The sequence below is a fragment of the Schistocerca serialis genome, chromosome 3 (assembly GCF_023864345.2).
Source record: "Schistocerca serialis cubense isolate TAMUIC-IGC-003099 chromosome 3, iqSchSeri2.2, whole genome shotgun sequence".
Taxonomy (NCBI): Eukaryota; Metazoa; Arthropoda; class Insecta; order Orthoptera; family Acrididae; genus Schistocerca; species Schistocerca serialis.
In genome coordinates this window covers 390652524-390674156 of record NC_064640.1, presented here as the reverse complement: position 1 = coordinate 390674156, position 21633 = coordinate 390652524, and the positions used below count along the sequence as shown (strand labels likewise).

The 21633-nt window shown below is 38.0% G+C and overlaps 1 protein-coding gene across 6 annotated transcripts in view; it reads right to left on the bottom strand.

Moving 5' to 3' along the window:
- Window positions 1-21633, bottom strand: part of LOC126470233 (neuropathy target esterase sws) — a 199535-nt gene that overhangs the window by 105065 nt on the left and 72837 nt on the right. For all 6 annotated transcript variants that reach the window (XR_007586158.1, XM_050097930.1, XM_050097929.1 and 3 more), the window contains exons 14-15: window positions 21096-21219; window positions 1347-1503 (exon numbers count right to left, since the gene is read on the bottom strand). Coding sequence is in view for 5 of the 6 variants with exons in the window: in XM_050097930.1 (XP_049953887.1) it covers window positions 1347-1503; window positions 21096-21219 (281 nt within the window). In the remaining variant the exon portion in view is untranslated. The remainder of the gene's footprint in view (window positions 1-1346; window positions 1504-21095; window positions 21220-21633) is intronic.

Below are 21633 nucleotides of genomic sequence, written 5' to 3'. Positions count from 1 at the left end.
TTTATAAATTGTCTGTCTTGTGTCTCCTGGATATCACTATCTAAAAGCCTAAACACTTTTTTATTGAGGTTAGGGCCATCTGATCCCAACATAAGGCATTTATTTAGAGACAGGTAGGCTTCAGAATATGCTTCACATAACTTCTGATGTAACGTTTCACTAACTGATTTGCTTATAGAGAAAATTCTTAGGTGATGCATTGTTATGCGACACTAACTCTCAGACAAAAATGTAATCTTTAACACTGGTAGTTTCATTCAAATTCAACGTGTAATAAGATGAACATGTTTCTTCTAACATGTTTCTGGAAATGTAGTGCTTGTCATTAGGTGTCTTATTTTCTCAGACGGAAGCGAAAAATGTTCAGGAATACTACCACGAAAGCTCTTCTTAAAAATGTTACAAATATTATATGATGCATCCATAGAGAAATTGAAAATCACCTATTTCATTGTCCACATCAATTCAGTGGTGGTGGAACTATGCTTGGTACTTACCATCCCTATTGTTGGTGTACAAGCCAAACTTTGAGGCTCACGTCAGTTACATGCAGGAAATTCAGATCAGAGTTTTGTACATGTAACTGATGAGAGCCACATTTAATTTGAAAGTTACACTTATGTTTTGTTGAGAGTGAGTGGCTAAAAACTGTCTGAAAACCTTTTGTGTCAATATTAACAGATCAAGAACACACACTGCAAAACAGTTCATTTCCACTCACCCTCCCTCCCCACCCGCTACTTAGCTCTTCCCCAGGCAGAGACTTTACTTTCCAAACCGTCTGTCTTTGCATTTTCTCCATTTTAAAAGTTTACTTTCGAAATTGAACAGAGTATCACAGCAGCAGCTTTGTTACTACAGCAAAATTAGAAGACAGTTTACAAAATCAGAAGCAGTTGTAATAGAGAAATATTTGATGCTAATAACAGCTGCACAATATATTTAAAAAAAATACTCAAAAAATCAAAAAGAAACAATCAATCTCAAACGTCAGAAGCCCCTCACATTAGAATTTATCTACTATTTTCATTTGAGCAGTATAAAAAGTAAAATAAATGAACATGAATACAGAAACTTCGAAACAATAGTAAGCAGCTTACTTTCTTTTAAATGACCAAAAAATGTCGAAAAAGGTGACAATGTTAAAAAAGCAACTAAAGGTAAGAAAGGTGACTGACTCCTCATCCCGACATCATTAAGAATTATCATACAAATGAAATATTCAATTACACACAATTGTTTGGTTATGAACCTATGAATGGACACATTATCATGCAAAAATGTGCACAATAGCAAGTAAACTTCACAAATCAAGAAAAGTAATAAGTGTGTATAAAGATATTTACCCAGTATTCTGTGCCCTAGCAGATGAATCAGTCTTGTTACAACAACAGGATACTTCAGTTTAATTGCATTGAAAAGTCCTTCAGGAAGTTTTGCCAATTCAGAATCACGAACAGCCATAACTGTTGTGCCTCGAGGGGTATGTGTCACCATCTCAACCTGAAAAAAAAATTCCTGTTTTTAAAAATGTCTACAACTAATGAAGAGAACAGTAAATTGGCAAATTAATAACATAATTGGAAATGTTTTAGATTTATGATATGATTACAGTGTTGTAACACACTGTTAAAAAAGAACTCTTCATGCAGAACATTCTTATATTTCAAAACGTGTGACATGACTGGTATACTAAATGAATGACCTGATAAAACTGTCAGCAGTTCCAACACCTACATAACTAATTATTATTTGAAAAACTTGCACGGATTGACAGTTATGTATCAAACATTAATTACAGCACTCATTTATTGAATTTGGTAACTATGAAAGTGAATTTAAAAATGATGGTAAGTCGCACAACTAATATAGGTCCAGACGGTATTGAATCTTTTATTGTGTTTACGACACGTTTTGGGCATCACCCATCATCAGATGACCTGGTAACAAATAATAAAGAGAAGTGCAAATAATGATATCACACAATACAGCTTTACCAAAGAAATGAGATTACATAAATATCAAATGAAATTAACTGCACACAATTTTGAAGAACATAATTATATACCATCTAAGATCATAATATGCATTGACAAGGATGTTGAATATTGTCCGTACAAATGTCAAGTAAAACATGTGCTGTCATATACAAGAATTAGACCTAACCAGTAGCTGACTACAGTTATAATGTCAAGGCACCGCTAATGGAGCTGGTGTCACAAGAGGGTAGCAATTTTGATGACATGTAAAACGGAAATGTTAATAAAAATAATAAAAGCTCAATTAGCACTAATGCATATGAAAGTGAATTGTACAACAGTACAAAGCATTCCATTTATAATAACATCATATAGCACCACATTCAGTACGATTTGTTCATAATCTAAGTATAGGACACCACATCTTATAAAAAGTTAATTAAAACGATTGTCTTTTTTAAAAAAAACATAATTAATTAATTTTTTGTTTTTGTTTTTACCAGCACAGTTGTGCAAGACAGTCAACAGTAAAACTCAATGCAATAGTGCAGGTTTCATAAACCAAGTATACTGTTACACGTCATCTTTAAATTTGCAGTATGATGTAAGAAAAACAGTTTGCTAATAAAAGTACATGCGCTCATTAAAAATTCCATTAGTCATAGAGGTAGTTAAAAGAAAGAATAACTGGATAGGGAGTCTTACTGTTTCTTCCTAGCCAGAAGTAACTCGCTGAAAAAATCGAAGAATTATCTACGACTGCCTGAAATCTGCTCATTTATTGTAAGTTCTGGATCACTCACTTATGTTTCAATTTCTTCTAAAATGCCCAGTAATATTCCTTTATTACTAAAATGCAAAATGGACATGTCATCTACAATGTTTTTAAGCTGATGGTTCTCCTTTAAATGTTGTACTAACACAGTTCCACTACTTGCATGTCCTTGTTCACAAAATCTAATCCGAAACCCCCATCCACTTCGCCAGACACAATATTTCTTACATGAACTGCAGAAAATCTTATAGACACCTGCACTACTGTATTTATACAGTGGTAGTCGTAACTTGTGTCACAGCAATTTACCCTGTTTATTATCAATTCAAAAACCTTCTGCAATATTAGATTTGTGTAAGACATCTGGTATCCTATCTGCCATTGACCCGTAATATGACAACAAAATATACTTTTCAGTCTCCTTGTTAACTACAACTTTCTTCTCTACTTTATGAAAATTTTTGCTTCCAATCCTCCTAATTGCCATATCAGTGAAACCGCTAGTCACACTGACCTGAACAGTCAAGTCAGTTTCCTTCTCAGGCACATCTTTACAAGAATCTAATCTGGCTATCCAATAAAACACTGATGTAAAAAAAATGTGCACTTTTGAGCTGGTGGGTGGCATGAATCCTGCAATGTAATCAAATTTGTAACCATTGGCTTATGATATATCTCAGTTTTAACAGTATGTCCTATTTTTGTGATTTGTAAGTCCAAAAATTTAATTGAACCCTCTATTTCAATTCCATGAGTGAACTCCCCATTTCTGTCTGAGGAATTAAGAATATCTGCCATCACCTGAATGTCATTTTCATTAACCGATAATATTATGAAAATTTCGTTGAATTACAAATCACCAGAATAGGTTATACTTTTAAAATTGAGATATACTGTAAGCCAATGGCTTCAAATTTGACTATACTGCAAGATTCCTGACACTCGCCAGGTTCAAAAGCGTAAATTCTTTACTTCAATGGTTCTTTCAATTTGGCATCAGTTACTGATTTTTCCTAGTACAGAAAAGTAGCACACTGACATATAAGGTTTTTATAGACAAAGATAAATTTAATGAAATAAAAACTTTTCCTATAAAGAATGGTCTTTCTGATCATGATGAACAGCTAATTACAGTGTATGACATAGCTTGATGCAGTAACGCAAAACAGTCCTCCAAAATAGTGTGTTTAATTAAGGACTTAACAATTGCAAATTTTAGAGAAAGCTTGCATCAGTTAGGTTGGGATGAGGTGTGCAGGTAACCTGAGGTTAATTAAAAATTTAACCTAATTCATGGTACCTTTGTAAGCATATTTGGAAACAGTTTCCCCAAGAAAATAGTGAAACATAACTGTAGGAAACCTTCTAAAAAGCCATGGCTCACTTAAGGGACAAAAATATCTTGTAAACAGAAAAGGAAAATGTATCTTATACCTAGGAGTAACGATCCAGAAACAGTCAAACATTATAAAAACTGCTACATTGCAACTTTAAAAAAAAAAAAAAAGAGAGAGAGAGAGAGAGAGAGAGAGAGAGAGAGAACGAAGAAAAAGGTTAATATTCTTCTCGGGTATGCAACCGGATCATAACGTCTTCATGACACAATATTTCCGCAGTCCAACTGGCCGCCATCTTCAGGTGAGAGTGCTGGTGCACGATCTCGCCGGAACTGACTTCCCAGTGCAAGCGGCAGCCCCTATATAGGCCGCAGAAGACCCACAACGTGTGCGCGAGAAGGTGCCGTAACTGCCCTCTAGTGCAGTAAACATACTGCGCCGCCAGTGGTGGAAAGAGGCGAAATCGAGATATCGCTGTCAAAAATTAAAAAAATTTATATTAAAAAATTTTTATTCCAACGATCAAAACACAGACCGTTGTTTTTTAATGTCAGATAACACCGGGTCCCAAGTCTTACTTAAAAGATAGCCCTTGTCTCTATTAATAAGATTGTCAGATAAATGAATTTCTATGGATTCTTTTAAAACACAGTCCCAATAGCGAGATGCAGGGGCAACCATTTGTGTCGCGTCATATAGCATTCTTTGTACCTCGGTGGGACAGTGCTCCGCCACTGTGGATTTCTTAGGTTGAACCAGCCGTGTGTGCCACTGAAGCTCAACACATCGGCCCTAAATGGTCCGGATTGTCTGACCAATATAAGCCTTCCCACAGTGGCAAGGGATCTTGTACACACCGGGCTTCCTCAAACGCAAGTCATCCATAACACAGCCAAGAAGCGCTCTAATCTTGGCTGGCGGACGAAAAATACTTTTGATATGATATCTTTTCAGAATTCTTCCTATTTTCGAGGAAATGCTCCCAGAAAAAGGCAGAAAAGCCACCGATTTGCAGGTATCTTCTGGTGGTTTAGGCGATGGTCCAAACTGGAAAGCACGACGGATCTGTTTATCTGTATAGCCATTCTGCTTGAACACAACCTTAAGGTGGTCCAATTCTTGTGTCAAGCTTTCTCCATCTGAAATGGCATAAGCACTTCTCGCCAACGTCCACAGGACCCCCGTACGCTGGAACGATGGATGACAGCTAGAAGCATGCAGGTAACGGTCCGTGTGCGTAGGCTTTCGATAAACACTGTGTCCCAGTGTCCCATCATCCTTTCTGTACACCAGAACATCCAGAAACGGAAGCTTTCCATCACTTTCCACCTCCATGGTAAACTTGATGCTAGGATGCAAGGAAATAAAATGCTCTAGGAGGCGGTCAAGAGCTTCTCTCCCATGAGACCACAATAAACGTATCGTCAACATACCTCCAGAAACAGGTTGGTTTTAAGGACGCCGTCTTCAGCGCCATGTCCTCCAAATCTTCCATAAAAACGTTGGCGACTATTGGGGACAATGGGCTCCCCATAGCCACTCCATCAGTCTGTTCAAAATATTTGTCATTGAATAAAAAGTACGTCGACGTCAGCACATGGCGACAAAGCCTGGTTGTTTCCTCATCCAGTTTCTTACCAATTAATTGCAAGGATTCTTCCAGACGAACCCGGGTAAAAAGCAACACGACATCAAAGCTCACAAGCAAATAGCAGGGACTAAGAGACAAGGACTTCAATCTCTGAATAAACACCATAGAATTGGGAATGTGATGTTCGCATTTACCAACGTGAGGGCCAAGAACAGATGCTAAATACTTGGCTAGATTGTAGGTAGGAGCACCCAAGTTACTCACGATCGGACGAAGTGGGACCCCTTTCTTATTAATCTTGGGTAGACCGTATAGTCTCGGTGGCACGGCAGCACCAGGACGAAGTGGCTATGGGGAGCCCATTGTCCCCAATAGTCGCCAACCTTTTTATGGAAGATTTGGAGGACATGGCGCTGAAGACGGTGTCCTTAAAACCAACCTGTTTCTGGAGGTATGTTGACGGTACGTTTATAGTGTGGTCTCATGGGAGAGAAGCTCTTGATCGCCTCCTAGATCATTTTAATTCCTTGCATCCTAGCATCAAGTTTACCAAGGAGGTGGAAAGTGATGGAAAGCTTCTGTTTCTGGATGTTCTGGTGTACAGAAAGGATGATGGGACACGTTTATAGTGTGGTCTCATGGGAGAGAAGCTCTTGACCGCCTCCTAGAGCATTTTAATTCCTTGCATCCTAGCATCAAGTTTACCAAGGAGGTGGAAAGTGATGGAAAGCTTCTGTTTCTGGATGTTCTGGTGTACAGAAAGGATGATGGGACACAATGTTTATCGAAAGCCTACGCACACGGACCGTTACCTGCATGCTTCTAACTGTCATCCATCGTTCCAGCATACGGGGGTCCTGCAGACGTTGGCGAGAAGAGCTTATGCCATTTCAGATGGAGAAAGCTTGACACAAGAATTGGACCACCTTAAGGTTGTGTTCAAGCAGAATGGCTATACAGATAAACAGATCCGTCGTGCTTTCCAGTTTGGACCATCGCCTGAACCACCAGAAGATACCTGCAAATCGGTGGCTTTTCTGCCTTTTGCTGGGAGCATTTCCTCAAAGATAGGAAGAATTCTGAAAAGATATCATATAAAAAGTATTTTTCGTCCGCCAGCCAAGATTAGAGCGCTTCTTGGCTCTGTTAAGGATGACTTGGGTTTGAGGAAGCCCAGTGTGTACAAGATCCCTTGCCACTGTGGGAAGGCTTATATTGGTCAGACAATTCGGACCATTCAGGACCGATGTGTTGAGCATCAGCGGCACACACGGCTGCTTCAACCTGAGAAATCCACAGTGGCGGAGCACTGTCTCACTGAGGGACACAGAATGCTATATGACGCGACACAAATGGTTGCCCCTGCATCTCGCTATTGGGACTGTGTTTTATAAGAATCCATAGAGATTCGTTTATCTGACAATCTTATTAATAGAGACGAGGGTTATCTTTTAAGTAAGACTTGGGACCCGGTGTTATCTGACATTAAAAAACAACGGTCTGTGTTTCGATCGTCGGAATAAAATTTTTTTAATATATATTTTTTTAATTTTTGACAGCGATATCTTGATTTCGCCTCTTTCCACCACTGGCGGCGTAGTATGTTTACTGTGCTAGAGGGCAGTTACGGCACCTTCTCGCGCACGTGTTGTGGGTCTTTTGCGGCCTATATAGGGGCTGCCGCTTGCGCTGGGAAGTCAGTTCCGGCGAGATCGTGCACCAGCACTCTCAGCTGAAGATGGCGGCCAGTTGGACCGCGAAAATATTGTGTCATGAAGACATTATGATCCAGTTGCATACCCAAGAAGAATATTATCAATTATTATGCCGGGAAAGCCTTCGTAGTCACAAGAAAAAGGTTATTAAGAAGTCTAGAAGTACATGTATTATGTCTGAAGTTAGCCCCTCTAATAATAAAATTAAAACAAATTGGAATATTGTTAAAAGGGAAATGGGGCACGTGAGGGCTCAGGAAGGGTGCATTATTAGAAAATGCAAGGATGTATGTGGAAGAGGCAATTCTTATTCAACTTGATAAAACTGAAATTCAACCCATCTCTTCTCCTGAAATTAGTAAAATAATAAATTCACCCAAAAGTAAATGCTGGCATGGAATTGATGCCATTCCCAACAAAGTACTAAAAGCTCATTTCCAACAGTAAGCAGGATTTTCAGCCACATATGTAGGAGCTCACTGAAACAGGGCATTTGTCTAGATAGATTGAAGTATGCATTTGTTAAACCATTGCATAAAAATAGGGATAGGTCTGATGCAGACAGCTACCGCCCAATCTCACATCTGACAGCTTTGTCCAAAATTCTCAAAAAACTAATGTATTCACAAGTAGCTTCACATATTTGTAAAAATAAAGTACCAAAAAAAGGTCAACTTGGTTTTCAGAAAGTCATTTCAAAAGAAAAAGCTATATATGTTTCCACTGATCAAATATTAAATGCTCTGAATAATGGATCACCACCCACTGGGATTTTTTGTGGTCTCTGGCTTTTGATTGTGACTCATGAAATTCTTCTATATATGCTTAATTATTGTGGTATGAGTGGGACAGTGCACAAATGGTTTAATGCATATTTAACTGAAAGAATGCAGAAGATTCAAATTAACAGTACAAATACACAATAATTAGCCAAGGAAATTGTAAATAATGTCCTACAGAAAATTATTAAGTGGTTCTCTGCAAATGGACTCTCACTAAATTTTCAGTAAACACAGTATATGCAGTTCCATTCAGTAAATGGCATAACACCATTGTTAAATACAGACTTTGAATGTAAGTCTGTTGCTAAGGCAGAATATTCAAAATTTCTGGACGTGTACACTGATGAGAGATTGAATTGCAAGAAACAAATTGATGATCTGCTGACATGTTTTAATTCAGCTACTTATGCTACTTGTGTTATTGCAAATTTTGGTGATAAACATATCAGTAAATTAGCCTACTATGTCTATTTTCATTAACTGCTTTCATACGGCATCATATTTTGTGGTAATTCATCATTAAGTGAAAAAGTATTAATTGCACAGAAGTGTGTAATCAGAATAATACCTTTAACTGCCCATCATCATCTTGCAGATATTTATTTAAGGAATTAGGGATATTCACATTGCCTCCAGAATACATATATGCATTTATGAAATTTGTTATTAATAACCCATCCCAGTTCAAAAATAAGAGGAAAGGGCATAGCTACAACACTAGAAGAAAGGATGATCTTCACTATTCTGGGTTAAATCTGACTCTGGCACAGAAAGGGGTGAATTATGCTGCCACAAAAGTCTTTGGTCATTTACCAAATAGCATGAGAAGTCTGACAGATTGCCAACCAGAATTTAAAAAGAAATTAAAGGAATTTATGAATGACAACTTATCCTATTCACTAGATGAATTTTTAGATATGAAGTAGGGAACCAATATTAATGTAATGCAATGTAATTTTGCTTAGCTAAGCTAGGTTTCTGTAATGATGTGACTTAGAAGAAAACATACTTGATTGTTCAGGTCAGTATGACAGTATGCCTTGACATTATAACTGTAGTCAGCTACTGGTTAGGTCTAATTCTTGTATATGACAGCACATGTTTTACTTGACATTTGTACGGACATTATTTAACATCCTTGTCAATGCATATTATGATCTTACATGGTATATAATTATGTTATTCAAAATTGTGTGCAGTTAATTTCATTTGGTATTTATGTAAACTCATTTCTTTGGTAAAGTTGTATTGTGTGATATCATTATTTGCACTTCTCTTTATAATCAAAGAAAAATTCAGAGTAGGTATTAAAATCCATGGAGAAGAAATAAAAACTTTGAGGTTCGCCGATGACACTGTAATTCTGCCAGAGACAGCAAAGGACTTGGAAGAGCAGTTGAACGGAATGGATAGTGTCTTGAAAGGAGGATATAAGATGAACATCAACAAAAGCAAAACAAGGATAATGGAATGTAGTGGAATTAAGTCGGGTGACGCTGAGGGAATTAGATTAGGAAATGAGACACTTAAAGTAAGCTATTTGAGGAGCAAAATAACTGATGATGGTCGAAGTACAGAGGATATAAAATGTAGACTGGCAATGGCAAGAAAAGCGTTTCTGAAGAAGAGAAATTTGTTAACATCGAGTATAGATTTAAGCGTCAGGAAGTAATTTCTGAAAGTATTTGTATGGAGTGTAGCCATGTATGGAAGTGAAACATGAACGATAAATAGTTTGGACAAGAAGAGAATAGAAGTTTTCGAAATGTGGTGCTACAGAAGAATGCTGAAGATTACATGGGTAGATCACATAACTAATGAGGAGGTACTGAATAGGATTGGGGAGAAGTTTGTGGCACAACTTGACTAGAAGAAGGGATCGGTTGTTAGGACATGTTCTGAGGCATCAAGCGATCACCAATTTAGTATTGGAGGGCAGTGTGGAGGGTAAAAATCATAGAGGGAGACCAAGAGATGAATACACTAAGCAGATCCAGAAGGATGTAGGTTGCAGTAGGTACTGGGAAATGATGAAGCTTGCACAGGATAGAGTAGCATGGAGAGCTGCATCAAACCAGTTTCAGGACTGAAGACCACCACCACCACCACAACAACAACAACAACAACAACAACATGCAAATATATGTCAAAATCAACTTTTATAAATCTCAGCCTGATTGGAGCAATATTTTGGACAGAAACAGTGCTTTTAGGAAAATTGAAGGCATTAAATATTAGACTCAGAAATACGAAAATTAGTGCGATGCTTCAGTATGATATAAAAAACATTACTTATGTGGTTGGTTGGTTGGTTTGGGGGATTAAAGGGACCAGACTGCTATGGTCATCGGTCCCATTACCTATGTGGCCCCATTAAGCTACCTCTATCAGTTTTCAAGTAATGGACTAAAAACTAAATTTGGAACAAAAACATCCATATTTGTAATAGATTAAGCATCATTTATATTAATGATAGGAAGTTCTGATTACAGTAATTGATTATATCCATTAAATAATAGAGCTATAACAAATTTCAAGGCTTTGATATAAATACCAACGAATACAAAGTCTCTTAAAGTTGTAGTTCAGAGGTAATATTCTACTGTCAGTTCCACTCTAAAATTTCTAGCCGGAAAAATTTTAAATGCAGTCGAGCTGAAACTTTTTCTATGATTAAACCTAACTTAACTCCATTCATATACAGATTACAAAGACTGTAAATTGATTCATGATGGAGTTATTAAAATGTGTGTGTTCACGGAAGTGGACATTTAGATGCTGCTACATGGGCTTAGAGCAGATGACGGCAGATGTTCCACTTTGGCTGTCTGCTGTGCCCATATATAAATACAGCCTGAGAGACAGTGACACTACACTTTGCACCCCACTATCATATGGTCCACGTCAGTCAAACACCGGCTTACAAGGTGCCTTGGGTGATATCACAGCCAGGCTGTTACTAAACACGTGTTTGATAAGAGTAGAAAGTGAAATTGCGAGGACTGTACACTGTCGTGGATCATTTAGAATTCTCAAAAAAGACACCACTTCTCACTCTGTCCGCATCAGTCAAATACCGGCAACACTGTGTCTCATAACCTCACAGCCTGGCTGCTGCTAAACGTATGTTTTCGGTACAAATAGGAAGTGAACTCGCGAGGACTGTGCACCATCCTCCATCACTTAGCTTTCACAGAAATAACTGTTTGTGTGCCACCTGTAATGTTGACAAAACTGCGTGGCAAGTGGTGAGATTATTTTCCTCTTTTGTGGAGAGCAATTAACTTTGATTATTAGAAGTCAGGGTGAAAGACCATTTAATGGGAACTTACGGTAGAGGTCGCCTCTGAACTGATCATAGTTCTGTTTATGATAGAGACATCATCATCATCATCATCATCATCATCATCATCATTATTATTATTATTATTTTATTATTATTATTATTATTATTATTATTATTATTATCAGGAATGTTACTATGTTTGTGTGTGTGAACTTTTACTAAATATATTAACCAGTTAGACGTCAAAACTTTTATCTATAATCATGCACCCATGTATCTCACTCATTTGTGTGCTCAGGTAAGCCCTTTAAGTACTTGTTACTTCAATCTAAACTTGTAAAAGGAGACGAATATAAGAATTTGTGTTGGCATACTGATTTTGTCTGACAATTGTGTAAACTTGAAACATAGCAAGGTGGAATCACTCCAGATGATATCGTTCTGCTTCTTTAGATAAATGACTTCTTTCCTTGTCTTTGGCTAATTCTACTCATGCAAGTATTCTATAAACCATGTGTACACAAAATTGCTAAGTTCTTATTTATGTAGTATTTTATGTATCTCATTATTTACCATACAGTTTGCAGTCTTATGATTTAGTTTTGCCTAAAAACTAATTGATTAAGAAATCTTGGCAACTGAAATTGTTAAAACAGCATGTAATAGCGAAATTAGTGTGAGCTACTTAATAACTTTAAGGGGATTGACACAGCTCATTAGAAACCCCTAATTTCACTCTTTGCAGTACTCTGTTTCATTTTTCCAAAAACACATCTTAGGAAATATTCATAATGAAAGTCTGACCACACGCAAAATTACTTTTACACAAAGCTAGATGGTACCATGGCACGAGTTCCTGAACTCAATAGATCATTCCACTAGATCATTTTTTGGATTGGATATAATAAGACAATTTCAGGAAGATGTGGGAGATGCCATATGTCTTCATAAATGAGCAATTGCAATCTCCAAATAAGCCCAGTGATTACTAGTCACATTGCTCTCAGTACATGTCCTGCACATTTCAGCCTTTTAGTCTCAATGTAACGGACAAGATCTTGCTGAAAACCCAAGGAAATTCTGGTCTTACGTAAAATCGGTACGTGGGTCGAAGGCTTCCATCCAGTCACTCACTGATCAGTCTGGCCTGGCAATGGAAGACAGCAAAACGAAAGCTGAAATTTTAAATTTAGCATTTGAGAAATCTTTCACGCAGGAGGATTGTACAAACTTACCGCCGTTTGAGTCTCGTACAGATTCTCGTATGGAGGACACAGTGACAGACATCCCTGGGGTTGTAAAGCAGCTGAATGGCTTGAAAATAAATAAATCGCCAGGTCCTGATGGGATTCCAATTCGGTTTTACAAAGAGTACTGTACTGCATTGGCTCCTTACTTAGCTTGCATTTATCGTGAATCTCTTGCCCAACGTAAAGTCCCGAGCGACTGGAAAAAAGCGCAGGTGACGCCTGTATATAAGAAGGGTAGAAGGACGGATCCTCAAAATTACAGACTGATATCCTTAACATCGGTTTGTTACAGGATTCTCGAACATATTCTCAGTTCGAATATAATGAATTTCCTTGAGACAGAGAAGTTACTGTCCAAACATCAGCACGGCTTTAGAAAGCATCGCTCCTGCGAAACGCAACTCGCCCTTTTTCGACATGATATCTTGCGAACCATGGATGAAGGGTATCAGACGGATGCCATATTCCTTGACTTCCAGAAAGCATTTGACTTGGTGCCCCACTGCAGGCTCCTAAATAAGGTACAAGCATATGGGATTGGTTCCAAAATATTTGAGTGGCTTGAAGACTTCTTAAGTAATAGAACCCAGTACGTTGTCCTCGATGGTGAGTGTTCATCGGAGGTAATGGCAGTTGTGGGGAAGGCAGATAGTCATCTTCGGTTCACTGGTAGAATTTTGGGAAGATGTGGTTCATCTGTAAAAGAGACCGCTTATAAAACACTAATATGACCTATTCTTGAGTACTGCTCGAGCGTTTGGGATCCCTATCAGGTCGGATTGAGGGAGGACATAGAAGCAATTCAGAGGCGGGCTGCTAGATTTGTTACTGGTAGGTTTGATCATCATGTGAGTGTTACGGAAATGCTTCAGGAACTCGGGTGGGAGTCTCTAGAGGAAAGGAGGCGTTCTTTTCGTGAATCGCTACTGAGGACATTTAGAGAACCAGCATTTGAGGCTGACTGCAGTGCAATTTTACTGCTGCCAACTTATATTTCGTAGAAAGACCACAAAGATAAGATGAGAGAGATTAGGGCTCGTACAGAGGCATATAGGCAGTCATTTTTTCCTCGTTCTGTTTGGGAGTGGAACAGGGAGAGAAGATGCTAGTTGTGGTACGAGGTACCCTCCGCCACGCACCGTATGGTGGATTGTGGAGTGTGCATGTAGGTGTAGATGTAGATATGATACAGACTATATAATTCACAGTTGAATCTCCTCCTCCAGATACCATTTTATTCTACTGACTCAACAATTGTCTCAAGATCTTTCCTGAAATATACCCATCGCTTTTCATCAAATTTTGTTAATGTTTATGTTTCAGCATCATACGATAGCACTGGCTTTAGTTTTCCAGAAAGCAAGTTGGATTTCAGATGTTTTCTGAGGGCACTGTAGCACTTATTGGCAGACAATATTCATTCTCGGATTTCAGAGCTGACATTGTTCTTAGCGTGTACTTCTCATCCAACGTAAACTAACTAACTAAAGTGAAACTACACATGACATCAAACTTATACGAAACAGTTTCTCTGAATGGGGGCTCATTTCGATAATCTTTAACACCAGTGGGCATATATTTAATTTTCCCTCCATTTATCTGTAGGTTCATCTTTCTAGTAGCTCTTTCAAGGCTTGTAATTGTAACAGTATCATCTGTATATGCCAGTACCTGAACTGATTTACACAGGATAGTTCCCTTTGTATTGATGTCTGCATCTCTTTTTCCATGGCTATATTAAACAGAAGGCAGGATAATGTGTCTCCCTGCCTTACTCCATTTTTATGGTCACAAAACTTGATAGCATTTTCTGTTTTTAACTTGACTCTGGCTGTTTTCCATAGTAGCTTTTACTGAGGCAATCAGTTTATTAGGAAGCTCTAACTCTTCCATTGCTATATACAGCTCACTTCTGTCGACATCATTGCAGACTTATCTGAAGTCTTTGCAAAATATGAGTACTTATGTGTTAAATATTAGTATGGGGGCAACTGCTTTAACAACTTCCTCATATACTCTTTTCATTATTTTTTGGATTTGCTACATTTTTTCCATTTTTCCAGTTCTCTCTGCAGCTTTGGAATTAATAGTACTTGATGATCAATACAAGGGGCAGTTGAAAAGTTTCTAGCCTGAGATAATTACCATAATGTCTCGCACAAACACCACCACCCACTTTTATAGTGACCCTTTGACAGTATGCAAGCTTCATTAGTTTTGCTGCTAGGGTGTGTTGTGTACCGCAGTGTAAGCAAAATGGTGAATACAGAGAGAATCAAGAACTTTGCTGTGACTGAATATCTTCATTGAAGGGAATGACACCAAGGAAGTTACGGAGGACATGTGGAGTACAATTAAGGACAGTGCTCCGTCTTTTGCAACAGTGAAAAACTGGGTGTCTGACTTCAAACATGGAAGAACAAGTGTGGAAGATGCACCAAGGTGCAGAAGGTCTGTCACCATTGCCACTGATGAAATGGTGACTGCAATTCACAATATGATTTTGCAGGATTGTTGAACAGCATTGCATCAAATTGAAACCACATTTGGAATTTCCCATGGGGATGCTCATGACATTGTTGTGGATATTTTGGGAATGCGGAAAGTTTCATCTCGGTGGGTTCCGAAAGACTTGTATGCAGATCACAGATGGGAGCGTGTGCAGTGTTGTGAAGAAATCGTCCACAAATTTGAAGCAGATGAAGGGGGCTCTCTTGCAAGATATGTGACAATGGACAAAATGTGACTTCACCACTTTGATCATGAGACAAAACATCAGGCACAACAATGGAAACATTCTTCATCCCATACCCCAAAAAAATTCCAGGTGCAAAAATCAGCCAGTACGGTGATGGCATCAGTCTTCTGGAATGCAAAGGGCTAATTATGGTGGATTACTTGCAAAAGTGCGTAACTATCAATGCATCATACTACTGCACCCTTCTAAACCATATGAGAGAAGAGATAAAGAAAAAAAGGCGTGGAAAATTGGCGTGCGGAGTTCTTTTGCATCAGGGCAAAGCACCAGTACACAAAGCCCTCACCACACAGGAAACTCTGCATGACTACAGGTTCGAATTGTTACGTCATCTGTCATATTCTCCAGATTTGGCTCTTCCAGACTTTTTTCTTTTCCCAAACCTAAAAACGACCTCAAAGGACAACAGTTTGACAATGATGATGTAATGGTTGATGCTGCAAATGCTTGGTTGAACTCGAAATCGATGACATTTCATTCGAATGGTTCGCAGAAGTTATCTGAGTGTGCCCGCAAGTGTATTAGTGTATACGGGTATTAAATTGAAAAATAAATTGATATTATGTCCTGTGAGTATCTAGAGATGAAGTTTTCCAGTCATGGATATCCCACATGAATGAGTGAGCCATAACAACTGCCAGGTGTCAACAAATGAGCATTTTACATGCACATTCATTTCCCTTCTTTCGCACTTTGCTCAACTTGAGGTCCCCACCACCCACCCATGGTAAAGAAGTTTCTACCACCCTCACAATTCAGGCTGTTGAGCCAAAATCCTAGTCTCTCTAATGCACAAAGTTCCATTGCCATGTTCAAAGTTTCTCACTGGCACACACAAGTGCGCGGGCGTGAACCCCCCCCCCCCCCCCCCCCACACACACACACACACACACACACACACACACACACACACACACACACACACAGACAGAAGCTGCGGATGATGCTGATCACCTCTAAACCTGAGGGCTCCAAATTGGCCGAAACTAAACACAGTTATATTACTTGAGGTGCTTGTCATTTGGACCTAACAAGAGAAACCATGCAGTTTTAAAAATGCTACAGAAATGATGAACTACTTCTTCTCTTCCTTGAACACAATACTTCCCACATCTAATAAAAACTACTAATTCTAAATCTGACTGTGTGACAAAAACACTCTCAAGTAGTTTTACCCAACTGCCAGTGAAGAACAGAATACAAATTTTCCATTTACAATATAAAGTGCTGCAGAGAAGGTAATATTTACTGCAGAAATCTCAATGTGTGATGGAAGCAAGGAGTCAAGAAAGGTTAGAGGATTAGGGTTTTATGCCACATTGCAGACACCGTCTTTAGATATGGAACACTAGTTTGAATTGGACAAGGTTAGGAAAGAAATCACAGCCCCCTTTTTTGCTCTTCAAAGGAGCCATCCCTGATTTCATCTTAAATGCTTTCACGAAACTACGGAAAATCAAAATCTGGATGGCTGGGATTTGAAACCAGCTGCTTCTAAATGTAAGTCCTGTGTCTCTTCCAGTGCACTAATTCACTGCTTTGCTCAGCTCAGTGCCATGTGCGACATAGATATGATGTGTTATTACTTTAACAGCAATTCCTCAAGTATTAGAGAATTGAAGTGTGAACTGAAAACTTAATACCTGCTTTTCCCAGCATTTCCAATGAGACCAGACTGCAGACAGAACAAGCAAAAATACTTGGCATCTGAACATCTGGCCTCCCACCATGGCCGAAATGGTGCAGACTTCATACAGAAGGTGTGGAGCAAACCAAAAAGTTATCACCTAGACTCCCATTGTCACCATGTTTATGGACAATGTACAGAACAGCCCAATGCAAGGAAATTAACTAAATATGGAACATCAAGTCTCCCAAATCATTCAAGTAGAGCAGACCATACTGGGGAACACATGGGTGACTAGAGGCAGACACATCATACTGAAGTATATAATCATGAGGCACCTCCCTGACATTTCAGCAGCACCTGCGGATGGGAATGAGCTTTCACTGAAATACTGAGCCAGCAAGATTCTCACACCTAGCTACTTTCCCAAGGATTACTGTTGCAGTTACAATGTAAGGGAAAACTGAGAATTAATGCATAAAAAATATATATGAAAGATTAGATTGATGAATTAAAAAGCAAAAAAGGGATGAATGGACAGCAGTATTGATGACAGGGGCTAAAAGTCAAAACTGAGGTGACATACACAAAAAAAGAAAAAAGGGTCAAAATAAGATGATGAAGCAGAAGAAAATATAAAAGGATGGAACTAAAATTAGAAAGACAAAATGAGGAGACAACAAAGAACCTATATGATGATGCAACAGTAGGACTGTAACAGTGATGGTCAGTGTAATGATAGATGGAGTAACCATAGATTAACAGTCAATTAACTTCAAAGTAAACTGAGTGGGAAAAGTATGAACCATTGCTGGAACAAGTTTCCATCTGCAGCAATTAAAGCCAATGTGATAGGAAAAAAGTAATACATTTTATGTAAAGCAAAGTGTGTCTTCTCATAACATAATAGTGTGCAAATTGTGCATTAAGATGTAATGGTTTCCAAAACAGTGGCGCAGTTGTCTTCCTTCACTTTCATTGATAATCTTACACTGGTGACATTACTGTAAACACACGCACACTGCAGTTTCTTGGATTTTTCTGGTGTGTGACTGATTATACCATTCTCCTGAGAATTCAGCATACAAACTGCGTATTATTTTATTCATCTTTCAGGCACACACCTGGGACAGCAATATTTAATCTTCCATTATTTCATCTGTTAACTGAGGTGAGTGCATGACTGAATTAAATCCATTTGACACAATGATATAAAGACATGTAAAATGCGCATTCATGGATAAGTCAATCAGCGTAACAGTGTCAGTCATAGATAAAACATGTGTATGGCATATGTCGGGATACCAGGCAGTGAAGAATCAGAACAATAATTCCTCTGAGAGCACTCAAGTGAAATGAGCAGTTTCCATGGATTTTCAAGCTGGAATATCTCATCTTTGTATATTGTTTGGTTATTATACTTCCAGAAATGTAGTTGCAGAAGAATGCTAAATGCATGGCTTGCATTAAGCAAGCAAAAGTAATGTAAATGAGAAATACATATATAATTCAACAAGCAAAGGGAAGCGTGTGTGGTGTGTGTAAAAAAAGAAACTGATGAAAACAGAGCATTGTCTGAAAATATAATACTATCATATGAAAATAAAAAAAGTAACAAACACTTAGAAGTAGCTAACAAATTTAACAACATTTTCACAGGTGTTGAAGATAATATAATCACACATAAATAACAATACCCAATCCAATAAACATATGTAGTAGGTCACTGTACTTCAGCAATACGAAATACCAAAAATAAATAAATAAATAAAATTAGTAAAATACTCTAACCCTGCAAGCAATGATGGCATCTAAATGTATCTAGAGGGTTCTACAAATAATGAATATGTGACAGTCTACAGTTAAGGAAACTTGTTAGCATATAATTATTGTTAGAACTCACTAAAAGGTAGGGATTAACATTTACTAAAATGAAGTGCTTGTTTATGTTAAATACGAAAATATTCTATGCAAGGTCAGATTTGACCCCTTGTCATCATTTTAGGAATGTCAGAAACTCCACCATTCTAGTGTCAAGATGTTTCAGCATCTGTAATGTTGAGTAGACAGTTGGGAATGGTGTATTTATTCTTAGATCTGACACATTTTGGGAGTTTCTCTTGAACATATGTACTTAATTAACGGGAAACTTCAATGTTTGAGGAAGCAGAGTGAAAATTCACTCAGGAAATATTCCCCCGGGGAGCGGCTTAGCCACGTATCCGCAATATCATATCTTTCACAAGTGCTAGACCGACAAGGTATGCAGGAGAACTCCTGTGAAGTTCAGGAGATAAGAGATGAAGTATTGGCAGAAGTAAAGCTATGACCCTGAAAGGCAACGGTTCCAGGTTCAAGTTCCGGTCTGGCACACAGGAACTTTCAATACAACAGGGGTTTTGAAGGGACCCAGGACAATCTGACACTAAATTATTCTGCTGTGTTTGATATCTTCAGGAGTTATTGTCAAAGTAATTATTACATTACATTTTGAACATAAAAAAATAAATATAACTGATTTAATTGAAAATCATCAAGCTGGTGTAATACAATGTTTTGTGTCTGATGATGATATAGAACTAAAATGGGATGAAACAACTGTCCTACTTGGTGTATGTGAAACAGTCGCCACTCTTGCGAACACAGCATTGCAAAAACACACCAGATTTATCAAATGAGGACTATGTTACAAGTTCTTTGCATTTGTATTCCCACACTTCACATGCAAAACAGGAAATGGGAAAATGTCACAAACAAGCAGATAAACAGAGTACTCATCATTCCAGGTGACAACATAGGGATCATGTTAAGCAATAGACAATCAAGGCACTTATAAATTGAAGAAAGCTGTGTTGACATGGGTTCAAAAAGGAGGAGGAAGAAAGATTAGTGTTTAACATCCTGTCAATGAAGAGGTTATTAAAGATGAAGTACAGCCTCATACTTGGGATTTCTTACTGAGAAGTGCATTTAGCACCACAGAATTCCTTCCACAGGAATAGCTTAGCTTCACGTTTGTACCATACTAGTTATAATTAACTAAGAAACAATGTATTATTGGATTTGTTTACATGATTTACCTATGTACTTATGACACAAACTGTTCTATGTGTCTGCAATCCAAAGTAAATCTTGTATTTATCTATGGAGAATAAATACATTACTTCAGTTTGATTTTCAGTGTTCAGGGCAAAATAAAAAAATTGTATACGAAATATCCTGTAGTAGATCAGTATGTGGAGTGCAGAAACACATAATAGAAAATGACATTCACATTAGCTTTTGAGCACTAGCTCTTTTTCTAGCAATAGCATACATTCTCTCACACAACACAGACACCCAAACACACACTCTCGTGGCCACCACAAGAATTGCCATGGCTAAAGTAGGGTACATTTGGGTGTCTATTGTGTTGTGTGTGTGTGTGTGTGTGTGTGTGTGTGTGTAATTGCTATTGCTCGAAAAAGAGCTAGTGCTTGAATGCTAGTGTAAATGCTGTTTTCTATTATGTGTTTCTGTGCGCCATACTCTGATCCGCTACAGGTGAGTGGTTGCCTTTCCCTTATTTTATGTATTGCTCCATTACGATATGTTAGAATACTTCATCAATACTAGCATCAGCTGAGAGAGAATGATAGCTCTAGTGTACATTAAAAGAGAAAGAACCAGTCATGACATTTTTACTTGAAGTGATTTACAGACACCACACGAGAACTTTAATAAAGAAGGCTGCATATGGATTCAAACTAAGACCTCTCCAGTGTTTAATCACATCTGCTTCACTGAGTTGGACTAATTTAGTTCTACATTTGACTCAGATTTAAGTTGCAATAAAATGTTCTGTTTATTGTGTACAACTAAATAATGCTACACTAATCACATAAATCTTGATTTATAGTATAAATTATTTATATACAAACCTTTATTTTCTAATTAAGTTTCTCAAAATACAAACATTATATGAACAGGCAGACTTTCAACATTATGTTACTTACAATTCCAATAAGGTCACCCTTGCCATATTCACCAACTTGCTCCTTTTTGCCATTGCTGTGTGTGATTACAGATCTTAGACGACCACTTAGAACAATAAAAGTGCTGTCTGACTCATCACCTTGCCTGAAACAGAAATAAGTTACATTATTTGTGTATCTGATGACCTATGCCACTATTTTTCTTTTGCAATTCTGTATGCAGTAATCATGTCATTTTTCCATAATGCTCAAAAAATCTACCACCTTCCAAAACCGGACTACTACTTTGAGGAAACCCATACCAAAGTATTCATCATTCTTTGTGTTATCGACATTATTGATTCAATATTATGAAAAGGATAGTTGCTACTCGTCATACAGCGGAGATGACGAGTCACAGATAGGCACAACAAAAAAGACTGTCAGAAAGGGAGCTTTCGGCCAACAATGCCTTCTTTGAAAAGAGACAAAAACACACACACACACACACACACACACACACACACACACACACACACACAAATGCAACTAAAACACACATGACCACAGCCTCTGGCCG